The sequence below is a fragment of the Gossypium arboreum genome, chromosome 8 (genome assembly GCF_025698485.1).
Source record: "Gossypium arboreum isolate Shixiya-1 chromosome 8, ASM2569848v2, whole genome shotgun sequence".
NCBI lineage: Eukaryota > Viridiplantae > Streptophyta > Magnoliopsida > Malvales > Malvaceae > Gossypium > Gossypium arboreum.
The window spans coordinates 74,798,730-74,817,306 of record NC_069077.1 but is presented as its reverse complement, the minus strand read 5'-3'; the positions used below and the strand labels follow the sequence as shown (position 1 = coordinate 74,817,306).

Sequence of the window (18,577 nt, the reverse complement as noted above, 5' to 3'; positions counted from 1 at the left end):
AACCATTTTTCCTTTATTTAGGGTTTCGTTTTCTTTTTGTTCGTCGTTGAAATAGAATTTTTGCAGAAAGGAACGAACATTTTCTTGAGACACAAACAGATTTTTTTGTTTAAATTCACAGTACTGTGTCAGATAAGATAGTATGAGAGCTTAATTTGCTGATTTTCAGCTTTGGATATTCTTCCATGAGAAATATGTGTTCTTGATTTTCAGTTCCTTTGCGTGAATCTGACCTACGGGTTTATAAGTTTCGCTTTTGTTTTACTTAGATGAAAGCCATATACTTAAAAAGTTTGTCTTTTTCTTTCAAAAAGTGAAAACAGTTTCTTAATCTTTGAAGCCCAAACCATCATTCCCGGTGAATTATTGTATCAAAGCCCGATGTAAAGCGGGTTTTATATTCGCCATAATTGCAGCTAACAATAAGCTTCACCTTCATTTCTCGATTGAAAACATGCAAAATTTTGTGGTCGTTCTTGTATCAAGCTTCTTTGTAAACCTGGTTTCTTCCTGAATTTCATTTGTGCTTGTTCTTGTAAATTTTCATATCTTTCTTGTGTTCGTTTAAATGCATGAATATAAGTACATAAATTTTTATGGATTTAAATTTAAATTTAATATGTGTGTGTCTGTTTACATTGTTGACATGGGTCATATTATGTTATTTGCAATGCGATACTAGTTCAGGCTAAGATTATGAAACAGAAAAATACATGGTTTACTTAATTACATGTTACTGCTAGTGAAAAGAGCCTTCCTTTTTATTTTTATTTTGCAATGATCATCTTATTTTTAATATAATTTATATAGCTTGAACTTAATCATTTATAGATACTGTGGTTGCTCAATTTTTGTAATGAACTGTGATTGCTCAATTTTTGTCGCTGTCCTAGCAAAACAAACCTTATTTTTTGTCAGTCCTTTATGCTTATGTTTCAGCTTTTCATTTTAACTCAGGTGTAGTTTGATGCAAGTGTATAAAAAATAATTGATTTAAATATGTATATAATGTTAACTTCACTCTAATTGTCCAAGTAAAGATTGAAGTTTCCCAATTTTGCCACAATGTGTTAACAATTTGCACTTGTAATTTATAGTTGTTGTCAAAATGTCTCTTAATGTGCATATTTATGCTGTTCAAATGTAACTTATAGCTGCTGTCACAATGTATCTTAATGCGCATATTTATGTTGTCAAAATGTGAATAATGACTATTGTTTTCATGTTCTAGATTGTGTATTTTAATGATGTCTAAATGTGAATATCGATTGCTATCTGAATGTCCTAAAATGTTCATGAATTCATTAGTGGTGTTTTTTGAAATTGAACTGAAGTTGATATAATGTTTTTTCAGGTTTGAATTGTTGTGCAATTTGTTGATACTAATATAATGTTTTATTTTCCTTTTTTGGTTTAGGGTTTGATGTTGAACAAAATACTTTAGGGGGAGATTTTGGAGGAGAAGCGTCTGACTCAGATGATAGTTCATATAAAGCTTATGAGTCAGGTACTTCTTATTCTGATTCTTTTGAGTCTGATGGTGATAGGGTAGATGAACCAGAGGTTGAACTAGTAGGTGAAATGATACAGAAGGGGTTAGACCACTTACTTGGTTCAAGTTGTTGGGGTTTAGAAGATGATTTTAATAGTAACAGTGATGATGATTTGAATAATGATGTGGATTATGATAAATATGAGAATAAAAAGTACCCTCTATTCAATCCTCAAACTGATATGAGGAACCCTATATTGATAAAGGGTTTGGTTTTCCCTAGTAGAGACATTTTAAAAGATGCAGTTAAATAGTATGGGAGGATAAATAGGGTAGTAACCAAACTAACTAGGAATGACAAGCTTAGGGTGAAAGCAGTCTGTGTACCTAGTTGTACATGGACGTTGTAGGCATCCAAATTAAATCCCAAGGATCCAATGGATGGGAGTTGGAAAATTAAGACATTAGTCAACCACCATAAGTGTGGCAAGGTAATGAAAAATAAAAATATTACTTCAAAGTGGATGGCTAGACATTATTTACACAAATTTCAAGTTGATCTCAATTATTCCTTAACATCTTTTCAAAATGATATTAAGGTGGATTTTGGAACAATAGTGTCTCGGACTAAATGTATGAGGGCTAAGATTAGGGTTCTGGAACTAGTTCAAGGGAATCACAAAGCCCAATATGCCAATACATACGATTATTTACTTGAGTTAAGGAGAAGCAACCCTGGTACAACAACCATCTGTAAATTAGACTGTAGGCTATTTCAGAGGCTTTATATATGCCTTGAAGCATGCAAGTCAGGTTGGTTAATTTGTTGTAGGAGAATTATAGGGTTAGATGGGTGTTGGCTTAAGGGATATTATGGTGGACATTTGCTTGTTACTGTTGGGGTTGATGCCAATAATTATATATATCCAGTTGCTTTTACTGCAGTTGAGAGTGAAAACAAACAATCATGGTTTTGGTTCCTCGAGTTGTTATAGAGGGATTTGGAGATTGACAACTCCTACAATATATGCTTCATGTTTGACAAACAAAAGGTACTATAAAGTCATAGTATACGCTAAATTGTTTATATAAAAATGATTGCTTATCATGTTGTTTTAATTGTTTTCTGTGGTTTAATAGAAGCGATTTCTTTGTTGTTCCCTAATGTGAAGCAAGAAATTGTGCCAGACATCTTTACAACAATTTTAAAAACATAGAAGGATTTAGAGGCCAAGTTATGCGTCTCACTTACTGGAAAGCTGCTAAAGCAACTTTTCCAAGACAATTTGAAGAAGCAATGTCTGAAATGAGGTCACTATCAAAATCTGCTGAGGCTTGGCTGCGTGACAAGGATCCAAGGACTTGGTCAAGAGCCCATTTCTCAACCAGATGCAAATTTGATCTACTATTGAACAACAACAACGAATGTTTCAACAAGGTTAAAATTTATTTTTTAAATCTAACCATTTATCACTTCATGTTGTATAATTATTATGGAGTTATTTAAGGACTTACTCTCCTCTCATTACAGATCATTTTAGAAGCTAGAGATAAACCTATCCTAACGATGTTGGAAATAATTAGAAGAAAAGTCATGACTAGGTTGGTTTCTATGAGAGAGGCTGCTGAGAAGTATCCTGGACCTTTATGTCCAAGGATACAGAAGAAGTTGTTTGAAATTGCTAGTCAGTCCAATAAGTAAGTTTTGCTAACTCTTTTTTACTTAGCTTGAATTCTGTTACTTGAATGGAAAAGTTTTTAACTTTAAAATGTTACTTTGTTTGTAGTATATGGCCGGTATATGCTGGAAACGAGAAGTATGAGGTAGACTGTGGATTAGGCAACAAGCATGTGGTTGACCTCTTCAACTCCTCCTGTTCATGCAGAAAATGGGACTTATCAGGAATCCCATGTAAGCATGTTGTTTCTTGCATGCAATTACTTGCTGTGAGCCCTGAAACTTACATCAATACATGTTCTACTGTCACTACCCAGTTGAATATTTACAGCCACTTGATTAACCCTGTAAAAGGTAATAGCCTTAAAACTCTAAACCTTTATGAAATATTACTTATTTATAAAATGTTTTTGACATCTTTAAATTTTTTTGTATAGGTCCTATACAATGGGAACATGTGAGGGACATGGAACCCATTATTCCTCCTATAATTAGAAGGCCCACAGGAAGACCCAAACAAACAAGGAGGAAGGAAGTAGGTGAAGCAAGAAAGAGTGGACCAAAATTAAGCAAGATAGGACAGCAAGCTAACTGCACAAAATATGGCAAACCAGGCCATAATACAAGGACTTGCAAAAGGATTGTTGGGGGTATCCAAATGACAAGCCAATCATTGAGCCTACAAATTTCGAACCAAGCCACTTCAATGGATAACACATCAAGCCAACCATCCTTAACGCAACAAAGCTCAAACCTTACAGCAAATTTTAGGGCCAAATTACCTTTCAAAAGGAAATTTGTTTTGTGAATAAAGAATATATCTTTTTGGAAGGGTTGTTGAATCATGTTAACAATAGTTAGATTATACATTTTGTCTTAATAGAGGGTTTGAAACAATTTTTTTTTGAAATGTTAAACTATTGGACAATTACTTGAGAAATGTTAGATTATACATATTCTCTCAAAAGGGAGTAAAATAGTTCAACTCTTATTACATCTTTTAAGGATATCATCTATATGCCATTTTTTGCCTCACTATGCATTATGTTCGACTCTTTTAAGGATCTTATTTGCATATCTCATAAGTTTATTTTCATCCTCACACTAATATATATAGATAAACTAAAATATATATCTTGTACAGCAAACTTATAGAGTAAAATTTTCATAAACTATAAGTGTGGTATTCATGGTAAGGACAACCACATGTGAAATTAAAATTGATTACTTTCATTTTGTAGACCAAATAAACAACCAATTGAAGTAAAAAATATATATAAATACAGGATCAAAGTAATGCAGTGCCTGTTTATTTCTTTCTCTCGTTTTTACAATGCCAATTAAGTGAAAATAATTGTTAACTACGAGACAAAAGATTCTGATTTTTCTAGCATGAAATTGCTCATATTATTTGGTAATTAATTTCAAATTTACATGTCTGTTTCATATTTTATTTACACCTATGATTTCTTCCTCGTCCTCTTCAACCTTGTTAGCTTCTTCTAATCATCTCTTAGTAGGAGTGGATCGACAATGCATAAGCATAAAAAGTATTTGTAGGTGGGACTACAGCAACTTGATCATCAACAAACGTAAATTCTCAATCTTAAATCTGAGCTCTCCTTCAGGAAGCTATTTCCCACAGTGCCATCCAAGGCAAAACAAACGTAATTAGACTTAGGGGAAACGAGGAAGGTTGAATGAAACTATGACACAATGGTTAAGAAATACTCATAGGGGTGAACTTATTAAAAAGTGGAGCTATCAGAACAGGGTAAATTATCATCATTACAAGAGAAAGTACAAACATAAATGCCCAAAGATAGATAGCCAGATAAGGACCTCCACTCTGTAATCACAAAATAAAGATTCACCATAGTCAGAGAAGGATAACAATAATAGCAAAAAGACTAGAGAGTAATTAAGACCATAAAATCTCGTTGTTAAGCTAACAATTGTCTGATTATAATAGAATGGACCGGTACTATTTGACCAGAGAGACCAAATGCTAGAAATGTACACAGTTTTACCTGTACTATGACAATACTAGCAGAAACAATGGGTGGACCAAGTATAATAGCAAGACATATTCCTTTGATAAGGTCCTTAAAGAATAACCATATTGTTTGCTGCCAAACATATGAGAAAATAATTAGGAACAACAAGATAAGTGTGATCTTAAAATTAAAAAAGAAGTTCCAAAAATAGCAATAAATAAAGAAACAAGAAAGAGATTTAGCGATTAAGAATACGAACTTTATTGAAACCATGGCGGGCCTCGATTACAAAAGTTGAATAAACAGAAAAGGGTAGGCCAGTGATCTGCAATATAAAACCACAAATAAATGGTCTGTGATAACTTACACAAAATGACAATTGTATTAAGGGATGCAGAAGACAAAGAAAAGATCATGAACTAGCTTGTGGCCATATCATAACACTAGCCAAAAATGAAAGGGTGTGCAATATTTCATTCTTTTCATTTAGACCAAGTAAAGGCAAGAAAATTCCTGATTTCTGCAATAAATAACAATTAATTTACAAGATAGTGACAATCAACAAAAAGGATGATCCATTTATTAAACAGAAAACAACTCACATTCCAAAACCAAGGCAATTTGCCAAAGAACAAAATTGCAGAATCTATCAAGATCGTCACAAACTCATGAACAAAATGGAAGTGGCTGCGAAATAAGAGAGATGCATCAAGGACTATATCAAATCAAGTTAAAAGGAAGCTTGATTATTCCCTAATGTAACAATGTAATCTAGTAAATGATCAATAGAAACAACAAACCAACCTCTTATAAAGACTATAGGCTCGAAACTTTTCAAATTTCTTTTGGCTGATTACTCCTTCCAATGTTTTTGGAAGAGTTGTCAATTTGAGAGCAGCATGTTGCCGTAAGTCCAAATAAGTTTCAAATAAGTACATTAATATCATAAAACATGTAATTAACAGAAGGTAAGTTGGGAGAGAAAAAGAATAGAGCACTTACAAACTCATAAATAACCATCAAATTAGTACAAGAATGAAAAAAAACTTCTTTAAGAACATAAGTAACCGAGTGATTAACAAGTCCCACAACCTGTGTCATGTACTTTGGCACAACACATTCCTTAATAAGTAGAAAAAAAAACCTAAAAGCCAAAGAGGTTGAAATGCAAAAGATAAAACCTATAAACAGGCTAAAATTATCTTACAAATCATTGGACCCTCAAAACCAATAAGGTACATTCAGTTCAATCAATAGTTTACAGCAACAAGGACTATCTAAATATTTGGAATTATCCTTTTACTTATGTTCCCAGTGTTTTTTTAGCAACCAACAGGAAGATAAACCCCAAAGAACTAGATACAAACCATTTAAGCATGATGAAACATACTCCTTCGATCATCTCTAAAAGTACCCACATGGGCAAAAACACAAAACATAAAACGCCTCAACGTGGCATAAATGCAAGTACATGTTTTGGTACTTTCGAGTGAAAATTTTCATTATCATGATTTCCAAATTTCCTACAACTTGTAAGCTACTTAATTAGTAGATCAACCCCCATCCTCTTCCGACAATCACTAAACAGGACACTTGAAAAATATGGAATGTAACATCTTGAAATAGGGCCTAAATGGAATAGTGGTTGTGAAACCACAAATATAAGATAGAAAAGTTTATTTCGATTAATTTTTACGATTTATCGAGTGATTAGATGCATGTGTTAGAGTATTGATAAGACATTTTATAGATTGCATGTATAATTTGCCTATTAGGGCTTATTTGCAGAAGTTGTTGTAACAGCCCGATTTAGGGCCTTAACGGAACGATGGTTTTAGAACCACGAATTCAAAGTCAAAAAATTTATTCCGATTAAGTTTTAAGGTTTATTTATTGATTAAAATATTGTGTAAAAATATCGTTAAGTAATTTTATTGATAAAGTGCTTAATTAGACTTTTAGGACTTAATTGTAAAAGTTGCAAAATATGTGTTCTAATTCATAAGTACTTGAATGGTAATTAGACCATTATATTTTGTTTGGACAAAAATGGGCATGAATAGGACAAAATTTTAAAGAAAGGCCTTAAGGACATTTTAGTCATTTGGTAATTAAAAGAAATAAAAAGGGAAAATAAAGCCAAAATTGACTCATCATTTTCATGGAGGCCGAAATTAGCATGGGGGAAGCCATGGATAGGGTTTTCAAGCTTTCCAATCTCAATAGTAAGTCCATTCTAGCCCCGTTTTTCAAGTTCTTTATGATTTTGGAATCCCGGTAACTTGATTAAGCTTATTCTAGCAATAATTTAAGCTAGGGTTCATATTTGGAAAAATATCCATAGGTGAAATGTGTTTATTTTGATGCTTTATGGTATAATATGAAGGCTGAAATTATGTTAAACAACTTTTGCTAAGCGGTTTTAAGCAAAAATGAGTAAAACGGCTTAATCGGTAAAAGTTATTATTGTTCATAACTATGTGTTAGAGTGAGAATTTGCTGTTGCTATAGAAGGGAAAAATGATCAGCATGTCATAAAACAAATAATAAGGGATGAAGTTTAATTCCCGAGCCTAGGGGTAAAAGTGTAAATATGCAAAAGTTTAGGGGCAAAATTGTAATTTTGCAAAAGTTTGAGTTAAGGACTGTTTTGAATAGTACATTAATTAAATAAGTAAAATATGATGTTTTAGATCCTGGAAAATGAGATTTGAATCTAGAATGGGAGAAAAATTGAAAATCGGGAAAGTTGGTAAAATGGCCCTTTTAGTATCGAGGTAAGTTCATATGTATAATAAGAATTAATTTATGCATGTTTCAATGTAAAATTGATATATTTACTATGATTTCCGAGGTGTTGAAAGTAAGTATAATTATGATGATTTAAATGTTCAATATTAATTCGACATGGAAATGAGAAAGTATGTAAGTTTGTATATAAATAGTACATTATCTTTATTATGTTTTTGTATTTCAGCATATTTTATGTATTGTAGCTGATTTTTGAATCATAATTGACTATTGGAAGTATGGAATCAAGTATTAGAAAGAGAGAGAAATCACGGTTGAACCTTCGGAAAGATTAGGTGATACAGATGGTATGTAGCTAGGTCACATGTATGGTGCTGAGTGCACATCATGTGTACAAGAGAGCTACGAGACATTATGATGTAGCTAGGTTGCATGGGTGATACTATGTGTACATCATGTAGACAAGAGAGCTACGGGATATATGTAGCTAGGTCGCATGCGTGGTTCCAGGTGAAGGACACCATGTAGACAAGAGAGCTACGAGATAAACTGGCTAGGTCACATGGGTGGTACTAAGATTTCACCATGTGTACAAGAGAGCCAAAATTATGTGTACAATCGAGCTAGGTCACATGAGTGGTGCTAAGTGAAGGCCACTATGTGTAAAAGAGAGCTTCTATTTTAAAGGTGGGCTGTGTGCGATACCATCGCGTATCTATTATTATTCCGAAGCATAACTGGGAAATTGATTAAATGAAATTGTGTATGACTTTGTGATGATAAGTGTAAGTATATACGTGTGTAACTTATGATCAATATGCTCGATATGTGATTGGAAATTGGAAAGATTGTTATGGGAAAGTGATGAATACTATTGAAGTGTGAAAGATCAAAATTGACAATAAAACTGTTCTGGATAGTTGCAGTGATGTGAATCTAAAAATTTACCAAAAATAGTAGAAATTGAATCAGAGACTAAATGAGATATGAAATTAGATCTTAATGAGTCTATTTTCATATAACAGAAACAGAGCAAGCAAAGGTGTAACAGCCCTAAATTGACCCTAGTCGGAATGTGGTTTCGGGACCACAAAACCGAGTCATAAAATTTAGTTAAAATTTTATTTGCATACCTTATATGTGTGGTAGTACTTGTATAAAAATTTGATGTTTTAATTTTTATCTTAGGAATGTGAATCTTGCTTGAAAGGATTTAGTTGAGGGACTTAGAAAATTTGATAGGTAAATAAGTAAGGACCAAATAGTATTGAAATATGAAAATTTGGGTTTGCATGTCAAAATGCCCCAAACTATGTTGAGTGGTGGCCAAGCATGGCTTCATTCTTCCAAGGTTATGTTATTTATTATTTAATATTGGTGAGTAATTAAAATAGAGAAGAAATAAAGATTAATAATAAGAAAATGAACAAAAAAAGTGTGTGTTCATCCTTGCTACCCATTTAGCCGAAAAACCAAGTAAAAGAAGGAGAGAAAAGCTTTGGAGAAATTCGCCATAATTGCATCTAGGTTGAGGTATGTTGAAGTTATTCCTTTAAATTCATGTATACTTTTGGTTGTTAGTTTGAATTCCATCTATCCCATGGTTGGATTTGGGGTTGTTGGAGAGTTGGGATTTGACAAAGAAGCTTAAAATTTTAGTTGATACCTTGATGCTATTAACATGTTAGTTACATGGATGTGTTAAGTTGCTTGTTATGTTAGCATGAAAGTTGAAGTTGTTAAGTCATGGTGTTAGAGGTGCCGAATTTAGGACTAAGAAGAGGATGAGTATTCGGCTAACATAGTTGAAAGGGGATGTTGTCGATTTTTAGATTTAGACCATGGGAGTGGCTATAATGGGCATTAAGATGTAGAACTTAAGAAATGTAGTTATATGTGAATTTACATGATGTCACAAATAGATGTGAAAATATATGCTAGATTAGGAAAATTTGATTAAGTGTTCATGAGATGAAATTTGGTATGTAAACTTTAGCCATGCGAAAATGGCATAATGTTCGGTTGGATTTGGCTCTATGATGTTTGGACACAAGTCTTGGTAATTCGGTTTTGGTTGAGTATTGGTTGAGGCCTACTCGATTATTATGCCATATGTCATGGCTGATTTATTTTCGGTGTTAAATTCATGATTTGGTAATAGTATAGTAGGGAGATGCTCGGTGATGATTAACCTTTGGCATGGCTAGTCATGGTCATAAGTTGTAATATGTATGATGAATTATTAGGGAGATCAAGGAAAAAAAAATAATATCATGAAATAGGCATAGTTTGCTTTAGTAACAGGTACTGACAGCAGCAGTGATGTGAGATTGAAAAATCACTAAAAATAGTAGAAATAGAATTAAATAATGAATAAATTATGTAATCGAAGCCTGACGAGTCTATTTCCATATGGAAGAAACCAAACTACCATATGAGCTGTATGTTAGGAGATAATTAAATTCTCGTGAAACAGGGCCAGAGCGATTTCTGGATCCCCTGTTTCGACTTAGAAAATTTACCGTAAATTTTATTGAGATAATTAGAGGTCGTGCCTTATATGTACAGATTCATTATCGAGTCTAGTTTCATTAGAGACAAACGGCATAGGCATTGAAGCCCTTTACAGGGAGATATTTAAATCGTAAGGTACAGAGGTCAGTGTAGTGGAACCTTGAAACAGGGGAGACTTTAATGAATAAACTGTACTAATTGGCCCAACCAAAAATTCTAAAAAAATTCCCCTATATAGATATATGAGTCTAGTTTCGAAGAAAATCTACGAAATTGGATTTTGAGTTCCAGGACTCAAGATATGATTTTTAAAGCGACTATGATACAGTTAGCCAGCTTGCCTGGAACAAAAAAAAATAATAAATAGGGGGAAATAAATGAAGTAAGCTCAGTAACACCTCGTATTCGATTTCCGGTAACCGTCACAGGATTGGGGTGTTACATTTGATTGGTATCAGAGCTATGGTTTAGTTGGTTCTAGGACTACCATAGCACGTATGAGTCTAGCTATACATGCCTTAATGTTAATGTTTAAATGTGTGATGACTTCTGACGGTCAAAATTTTTGTTTTGATTAGTAAATGGATCCCGGTGTAGAGAGAACCTTGGCGGATGACGTTGAAAGTGTAGCGGCTGCTCCTGCACAAGGGACGCCACTGTTGAACCTCGGTCATCTGCGAATAATCAAGGTGAGGGGCTAAACAAGCCTTCTTTACCATGATGAATGAGTGGGTCGCATAATATGCCTGAACCAATCCGGCTGTCCAACAATTTCGAATTTGAATAATCCACCCCAAGAGCCCGTAATGCCGCGTGCCATCGATCCTGTGAGGTTGAGTAAGCCACCGTAGACTTGATTAGGAAGCGGGCTGAGGAGTTCAGGCCATAGTTCTTGATGATGCCGAAAGGGCCGAAGTTACGGCTTGATAACACCATTCGGTGTTTGATGAACTATCATGCACACCGATGAATGTCTAAAGTGTGCTATATCCTTGTTGCGGGACTCAGCCTACTATTGGTGGAGGACCTTGATTTCCATAGTCCCAAACGAACGAGTTACTTGGGATTTCTTTCAAACGGAATTTCGAAAGAAGTATATTAGTCAACGGTTCATCGATCAGAAACGTAAGGAATTCTTGGAACTCAAGCAAGGCCGTATGACAGTATCTGAATACGAACATGAGTTCGTAAGACTCAGTCGGTATGCTTGGGAGTGTGTGGCTGATGAGGTTGCTATGTGTGGGTATTTTGGAGATAAAAGAATTCGTAACACTAGTTGAACGAGCCTGCAAGGCGGAAGAACTTGGAAAGGAGAAGAAGAAGGCTAAATTTGAAGCTAGAGACTATCGTAAAAGATCGACGGGTAAAGCTCCATTCTCGGCTGTAAAGAAGTTTAGGGAGGACACTAATAAATCGAGGATGACGGTGGGAATTTCCATCAGAGCACGACCATCGACGGACTCCCGCGCTACTTCGGTAGCTAGTGTGGGCAATAATCGTCAAGAGAAACCTGAATGCCCCCAATGTGGAAGACGACACCTAGGTGAATGTTAGGGTAAGTCTACTAACAGGGCCTGTTACGGATGCGGTTCGAAGGACCACTTCATTAGAGATTGCACGGAGCTTGATGAGAAGAATAAGATGCAAGGTGCAAGACCTAGTGGAGTGACAGCTAGAGGTAGATCACCGAGAATTTCAGGAGGTAGGGGTGGTAATCAGAGAGGGGCTTCTGATACGGCTGTTCAATCCGAGACCCGTACTCCTGCTAGAGCATATGCCATTCACAAGACGACATGATTAGCGACTTGCACGGAACAAAAAAAAAAAATAAATAGGGGGAAATAAATGAAGTAAGCTCAGTAACACCTCGTATTCGATTTCCGGTAACGGTCACAGGATTGGGGTGTTACAAAAGGAATTCTATATTATGAGATATTTAAGTTTTTGAGAGATTGGTTCAGAATGACTACGTGATCCCCTATTCTGACTTGGAAAAATCATTAAAAATTATAAAAAAATAATTAGGGGATATAATTTATATTCTTGAAATCCTTAATGAGTCTAGTTTCAAATAAAATAAACGATAACATCCTTTGAATTCTGTATGAGGAGAAATTGATTCGTAGTGAAGAGTGGTCAGAACAGTTGAATAGTGAAACAAGGGTAACTTCAATGAATAAACTGTACTAATTGGCTGGATCAAAAATTTTGAAAATTTTATGGTAAGAATATATGTGAATATAGTTTCAATAAAAATTAACGGTTTGTAATTTGGAGTTCTGTAGCTTCAGAAATAAATAATTTAGTTGCTAGAACTCTGCTAGACAGCTTATTTTGAACCTGTTTATGATTGTAATGTAATAGTGAAAGTATGTGTGTTTGTGATGGTAATATTCCGGGAACATATTGTGACTTTGTTTAAAGTATGATAATGTATTGTTTATTAATATTTACATACTTACTTACTAAGCTATAATGCTTACTCCCTTCTTTTCCTTTTTCCTATAGTGTCGCAGATGTTAGATCGAGTTGGAGATCGCCGGAGGTTAAATCACACTATCAAACTATTGATCGATATATAAATGTTTTAAAGTATTTTAAGTCTTTGGCATGTATGGAGACTCGTTTAATTGTTATTAAGTTGCTAGGAATTGGTTTAAAATACTGACCTATGTTATTTGAAGGTCTCTATTGTATAAAGTCATTTAATGTAGATAGTCTTGATTATGTTATTAATTAAATGATACAATTTATGAATGTGCATGCTTGCCTATGTGTGTGGTTGAATTAAAGCATGATATGGGCCTTGTAAGCTCTTTTTAAGGGACAACTTGAATGTGTTTGAAAAAGTTTTAAATTAGAGTGAAATTATGAATCGGTTTTTATACGATGATTAGTGATTAAGTCCGGTAATGCCTCGTACCCTGTTTTGGCTTCAAACACGAGTAAGGGGTGTTACATGGAATCCCTACAAAGGGATTGTGAACAAACAAGCCGGTTCAGATAAAAAAAATCGGATTGAGAAACCAATTATTCAAGAACATGAAGAAGACATAAATTTGTCTTAGAACAAACAAACAAACAAACAAAAATCGGATTGAACAAACAAGCCACTTGATTTTAAGTCTTAGAACATAAATTTATTGGTAAAGAATACATACTTGGAACCTCCATTGAATCCTCTTTTGTTTTTGTACATGTAAAAAATTCTGATGATAATAGATTTTTTTAGTCTAATGAAAAAGAAAGCTAAAAAAAAATAGAGGAGATGAACGATTTTTTCTACTAAGATTTTGGGTTTAAATTTTTTAATTAATTAAATTTATTTAATTAAAAATCTATTTTCATCCCATTTGGAAATCCAAGTTGGCACTTAATATCTAGTTGGACTGCCACGTAGGATTACCGTTAGGGAGATAACAGAACTTAACGGAAGAGTGATCACTTCGTAACAAAATAATAACATAAGTGACTAAAATGTAACATTTCAAACATAAGTGACTAAAATGTAACATGAGGCAAACAAAATTAAAAAGACTTAAAATTTATAAAATTCTAAAATATATAAATATAAATTTCAAAAATTCAAAATAATATAAAAATTATTTAAATTTTAAAAATTACAAAAAGACCATGAATTTTCAAAATTATATTCTAGAAAACTTGACATAAGTTTTAGTTTTTCAAAAATTGTAAATTCTAAGAATTCAAAATAATATATCTAAATTCAAAACAATTTAAGTTTTTTCTAGAATATATATCTGAAAATTTAAGTTCTCTTTTTAAAGTTAAATACTTTTTAAATTTTTATAAAATTATTTTGACTTTTAGAGTTTTATAATTATTTTGAAAATTTTAATTTTTTTGAATTGTTATATATTATATATGTTTTTTAGTTTTTAATAAATAGACTATATATAATATTAAAAAAACAAAAAAAGATATATGGCACATTCTAATAATGATATGTGGATGGTCAATGATAGTCAACATCAATCAATGGGGATCAACGCCAATCAACCGTCGAATAGTGAGTCACAGTTAAAAGATTTTTTCTAAATTTAAATTTAATATTTTAATTTTAAATTAAGTTAATTGTTATATGACATATTGCTATTGATTAAATATATCACATGACACATTCTGATTAGTTGATTGTTTTTAATACTATAATAAAAAAGTTGAACCCAATAATTAAATAATAATTTAAATATTAATTTAAAATAAAAGAAATTTAGATATCAAAATAAAAAATAAACCTAGTTGAAGAGCATGGGGAGAGTCCCCTGCCTAAACCTCAGGGCTTTAGCCTTCATTAACAAGACTTAATAGGTTTGAACTAAAATTTTAATTTTTTAAAATAAAAAAGAAGAGAATTTAAATTTTAAACATTTAAAATATAAAAATTAAATATCAAAATTAGCGGAATTACAGGGAGTAATCGCAATTTTGAGCAGGGGAACACCTGTCAGAATCATCTGATGAGTTGAACGGTAGAGTGAGTGAAACTCTCGCATCGGAAAAATGAAAGTGGAGAATAGCGAACCGGACTGACTGACTGACTGAGAGTTCACCAACAAAAGAGTGAATAGTATCCCCACTGGGACCCACTCCAATTCACAACAATTTCTTTCTTCCGAAACACCACTTTCTTTAAGTCCTTCGTGTCTTTATTTTTGTAATTTTATATTTTATAAATAAATATAAGACCCTACCCTACCTAGACATTTCCAGGAAATTTCTTCCACTTCCCTACCCTTTTTTCCTCTTTGAAGAAGAAGGTAAAGAAGCAACTTTTAGTTTCAATAACAATAATTTTTTTCTATCACGCTCAGATTTCCTTCTTAATCCTTGTATGTTTCCTTTCTCCTCCTCTTCTATACTCTTTTAATAAATTTGTTTTGTAGTTTAATCTGCTTTTATAGAGGAATTTTTTAAATTAAATGTTCCTGACAATTTAGTGCTCCTTATTTTCGCAAACAGGATTAAATGCTTCGATAACTGATTTTTCAATAAAGTTGCTTGCTTTTTACCGTCTTCTTTATTTATTTATTCATTTTTTTCTACTCTAATAATCATGTAATTACTTGTCATTTCCTATATTAGTGTCAAAGTACGATATCGAATTATTCAGATATTTTTGGTTTTTAGTCATTTGAGTTAGTGGCTCGTCTGCAACTTTATTATAAACGCCATATTTGACTTTATCCTTTTTATTTTGGCACTAATTATTATGATTGTACAACGATTAACGAGGTTATGTTCTAGTAATTCCTCATGTGAAGGGAGAGTAGTTAACTAATTTCTTTTTTTTTTTTTTCAGTTTTTTAAGTGATTGGCTATAACTAATTTGATGTCTTGTTTTCCAGTTGTCTTTGATGTCTGTGATTTTGACATCTTCAATGTTTGTGCCTTAGTATATTCTTTCGCCGCTGACCTTGTTTCTAACTATGTATGTCTGGCATGCAATTGAGATTTGAATGTTCTAACTCGGTGTTTCATTTAATTTCTTCCCTTTTCAGGATCCGTGCTGTGCGGTAATAAGATTTCAGAGCTGATCATTCTTCTTTTAGCGGTGGCCCGGTGGTATCATTCAGGAAGCTATAGTTATGAATTATCCACCAGAAAAGCTTGTGAGGTTAGTGCGTTCTTAGACTTCGTCCTTTGATTTTGTTATGGGGAATGATGATATGTATTCTTAGTGGATTCTGTGCTTGATTCTGGAAGCCATTAAGATAATACTAGATATGCTATTTTGCAAGTGAGGTTGCCGTCAACCCTTTGCATTACCCGATGATACTATCATTAATTCTCATTGGCTGTAGTTACTGTCATTGACACCGCCTTCAAAATTCAGCATCCTGTGTTTTCTAATATCCGAAATCCTAGTAACTATTGATGCCTCATTTCTCACATGACAGCAATTATATTGTGCAATTAGTCAAGGGGTTGATTTTCTCTTACTACTTTCAGCTCCTTTTCTTTCTTTTTTTCCAGAACATGAAATGACTGATTACTTCGCGTACATGATGTCTTCCAGGTTCCAGGACTGGAATTCAGGGCGAAGCACTGAAGGACGTTTTTCTGATAATAATTGGATAAATTCGGGGAAAATTAGATTCACAATAAATTCCTTTTCAGAAAAGTTACAAAGAGGGGTTGAATCTGGTTCTGAAAGGTTTAAAGGGATTAGAAGATCATTTAAATCTTGTTCTTTTAACCGTGGGTTTGGGTCTAGTAAGAAAGTTCTTGATCCACAGGGGCCGTTTCTTCAAAGGTGGAACAAGATATTTTTATTATCTTGTATCATAGCAGTCTCAATTGATCCTTTATTCTTTTATGTCCCAGTGATAAATGATGATAAGAAGTGCCTTGTTTTGGACGAAAAGATGGAGATCACAGCCAGTGTGCTGCGCTCATTCACAGATATCTTTTATATAATCCATATTATTTTTCAATTTCGTACTGGGTTCATTGCGCCTTCTTCTCGTGTATGGAAGAGGCGTTTTAGTTGAAGATTTATTGGCAATAGCAAAGAGGTATCTGAAATCATACTTTGTAATCGACGTTCTAGCAGTTCTTCCCCTTCCACAGGTAAGAAAACATTACAGGCACATGAAAATGTTCTTCCTTTTGGGTTTAACTGGTTTATGTGTCGCAGGTCATACTCTCTTTAGGCCTTAAAAGTTAAATGAAATGTGTGGATGAATCTTTTTGATTTATAGGGTGAGCATGAACTTCTCGTTATGCACTTTGAATTGTGAATAGTACTAAGAAATTCCATAGAACCCTGAGTTGTTGAACCGTTCTATAATCTGTCATACCAAGGGCTAGTTATCAGGTTGTCCAAAGGATGAGTTTAATTGCTGTAACTAGCTATGTTTTTGCATCTGCAATGGAAATATGTTGTTTCATCACAGACTCACAGTCCATTGTTATAGAAACTTTTTTTTCATCTACTAATGCATGTAGTCCTGACTGCTGTACTAGGCCATAAAATACAGGAATACCTGCAGCTGAGCCAGCTCCTCGAGATACTCCGGAGGGCAAAGGTCAGGTCTGGTGGATAAACCCTGACCCAATTTTATGAAAGTAGGGCCTAGTCTGGTGAAGATAGTCCTCAATTCAGCTGCTCGTTTCCTCTTGTTTTGATCTAAGGTTTCATTCTTTTGGTCCAAAAACAGTTTCAAAGCAAAAGTACCCAGTGCTACCAAGATTTCCAAAGTCCTTTTCACTGCCTAAATCATTGCAATTTCCATTCCTCATTAACAAAAAAAAAACCTACTAAATTCCATTCATTTATAACGAATTTATGATGAAAATGACAAGTATATTATCACCTTGACAGGACGAGACCCATACTTTTTGGCAAGCAATTGGGGGCTGTAAACGGAGGCATCGGCAGCATGAGCCAAGGCTCGAGCCTCCGCCTTTAGTTCCTCGGCTCGGTCAGTTGCTAAAACCTGTATAGAGGTGGACGATGGCGAACCGTTGACTCTGGGTGTAGCTTCGACCAAAGCAGCTCGAGGACAGATTTTGTAGCCCTTGGGTTTGGATATAGAAAACCCTTTACCTGCTTGTAAATAGAAGGGATGACCCCCAGCTGAAACAACAAGGCTCCTGGCTGCCACTGCAACGACTTTCCCCCCTCCGACCAATGGATTCAATAAAACCAAAAAATGGTGGAAAGTGTCACCCTTTTGGTTGATTCATAGATTTTACCAAAGGGCTGTAAGTTGGTTTAGACTTTCCATAGACTCGTAAAATTTCTGATGTCTTTCGTTTTTGCTATTTTAAAATCTCATCCAAAAACTCCCATTTCTCCTATTCCAGTCCAATTTTGTTATTTTGGGTAAATTCAAAAAAAAAAAAAAAACTTACTTTAGACAGTTAATAATATTAAAATACAACGTAAATATAATTTTTCATATCACCTGCCTCTCAAGCACTTTCCTTTCTCTTTCAACTACCAATTTTTATCAGTCCACTCACTTTCCACTTTTCTCCACCACTTCCATTTCTCTTTCAACTACTTATTTGTATTTATATTTATAATTTTTAGGATAAGTTACATCCAATTATTGTCGTACCCTGTTCCGGCGTCGAACACGGGTAAGAGGTGTTACAAATACAATATTGTGCTCA

General features: G+C 33.8%; 2 protein-coding genes across 16 annotated transcripts; one reads left to right on the top strand and one right to left on the bottom strand.

The window, feature by feature from the left end:
* Window positions 1-4,736: 4,736 nt before the first annotated feature.
* On the bottom strand, window positions 4,737-6,144 carry LOC108466134 (CAAX prenyl protease 1 homolog). The gene is made up of 7 exons (XM_017766495.2): window positions 5,972-6,144; window positions 5,770-5,854; window positions 5,592-5,687; window positions 5,427-5,492; window positions 5,201-5,299; window positions 4,907-5,019; window positions 4,737-4,803 (listed from the first exon to the last, which is right to left on the bottom strand). Exons 1-7 carry the CDS (start codon window positions 6,112-6,114, stop codon window positions 4,737-4,739), a joined length of 669 nt encoding a protein of 222 aa, XP_017621984.2. The 5' UTR covers window positions 6,115-6,144.
* Window positions 6,145-14,889: 8,745 nt separating this feature from the next.
* Window positions 14,890-18,259, top strand: LOC108461763 (cyclic nucleotide-gated ion channel 1-like). Of its 15 annotated transcripts, none has more exons than XR_008269596.1 (6): window positions 14,896-15,285; window positions 15,955-16,070; window positions 16,473-16,709; window positions 16,781-17,158; window positions 17,423-17,590; window positions 17,781-18,259. XR_008269596.1 is itself a non-coding variant. In XM_017761703.2 (3 exons), the coding sequence occupies exons 2-3, from the start codon at window positions 16,042-16,044 to the stop codon at window positions 16,945-16,947; spliced, it is 504 nt and encodes a 167-aa protein (XP_017617192.1). In that variant the 5' UTR covers window positions 15,136-15,285; window positions 15,955-16,041; the 3' UTR covers window positions 16,948-17,351. The 15 variants fall into 15 exon arrangements, 1 of the variants encoding a protein (XP_017617192.1); XR_008269587.1 differs by having other exon boundaries at window positions 14,899-15,285; window positions 16,473-17,026; window positions 17,094-17,158; XR_008269584.1 differs by having other exon boundaries at window positions 14,902-15,285; window positions 16,473-17,026; window positions 17,094-17,158; window positions 17,423-17,484.
* The last annotated feature ends 318 nt before the right edge of the window (window positions 18,260-18,577 follow it).

What these genes read in the sequence shown, in the direction of transcription:
- LOC108466134 (XM_017766495.2), bottom strand. Translation starts at nt 6,114, where the DNA reads ATGATATTAATGTACTTATTTGAAACTTATTTGGACTTACGGCAACAT. An exon ending in GCCTATAGTCTTTATAAGAG is followed by an intron (nt 5,855 to 5,971) that starts GTTGGTTTGTTG and finishes CTTATTTCGCAG; the next exon opens with CCACTTCCATTTTGTTCATG. An exon ending in AATTGCCTTGGTTTTGGAAT is followed by an intron (nt 5,688 to 5,769) that starts GTGAGTTGTTTT and finishes TATTTATTGCAG; the next exon opens with AAATCAGGAATTTTCTTGCC.
- LOC108461763 (XM_017761703.2), top strand. Translation starts at nt 16,042, where the DNA reads ATGAATTATCCACCAGAAAAGCTTGTGAG. An exon ending in CCACCAGAAAAGCTTGTGAG is followed by an intron (nt 16,071 to 16,472) that starts GTTAGTGCGTTC and finishes GATGTCTTCCAG; the next exon opens with GTTCCAGGACTGGAATTCAG.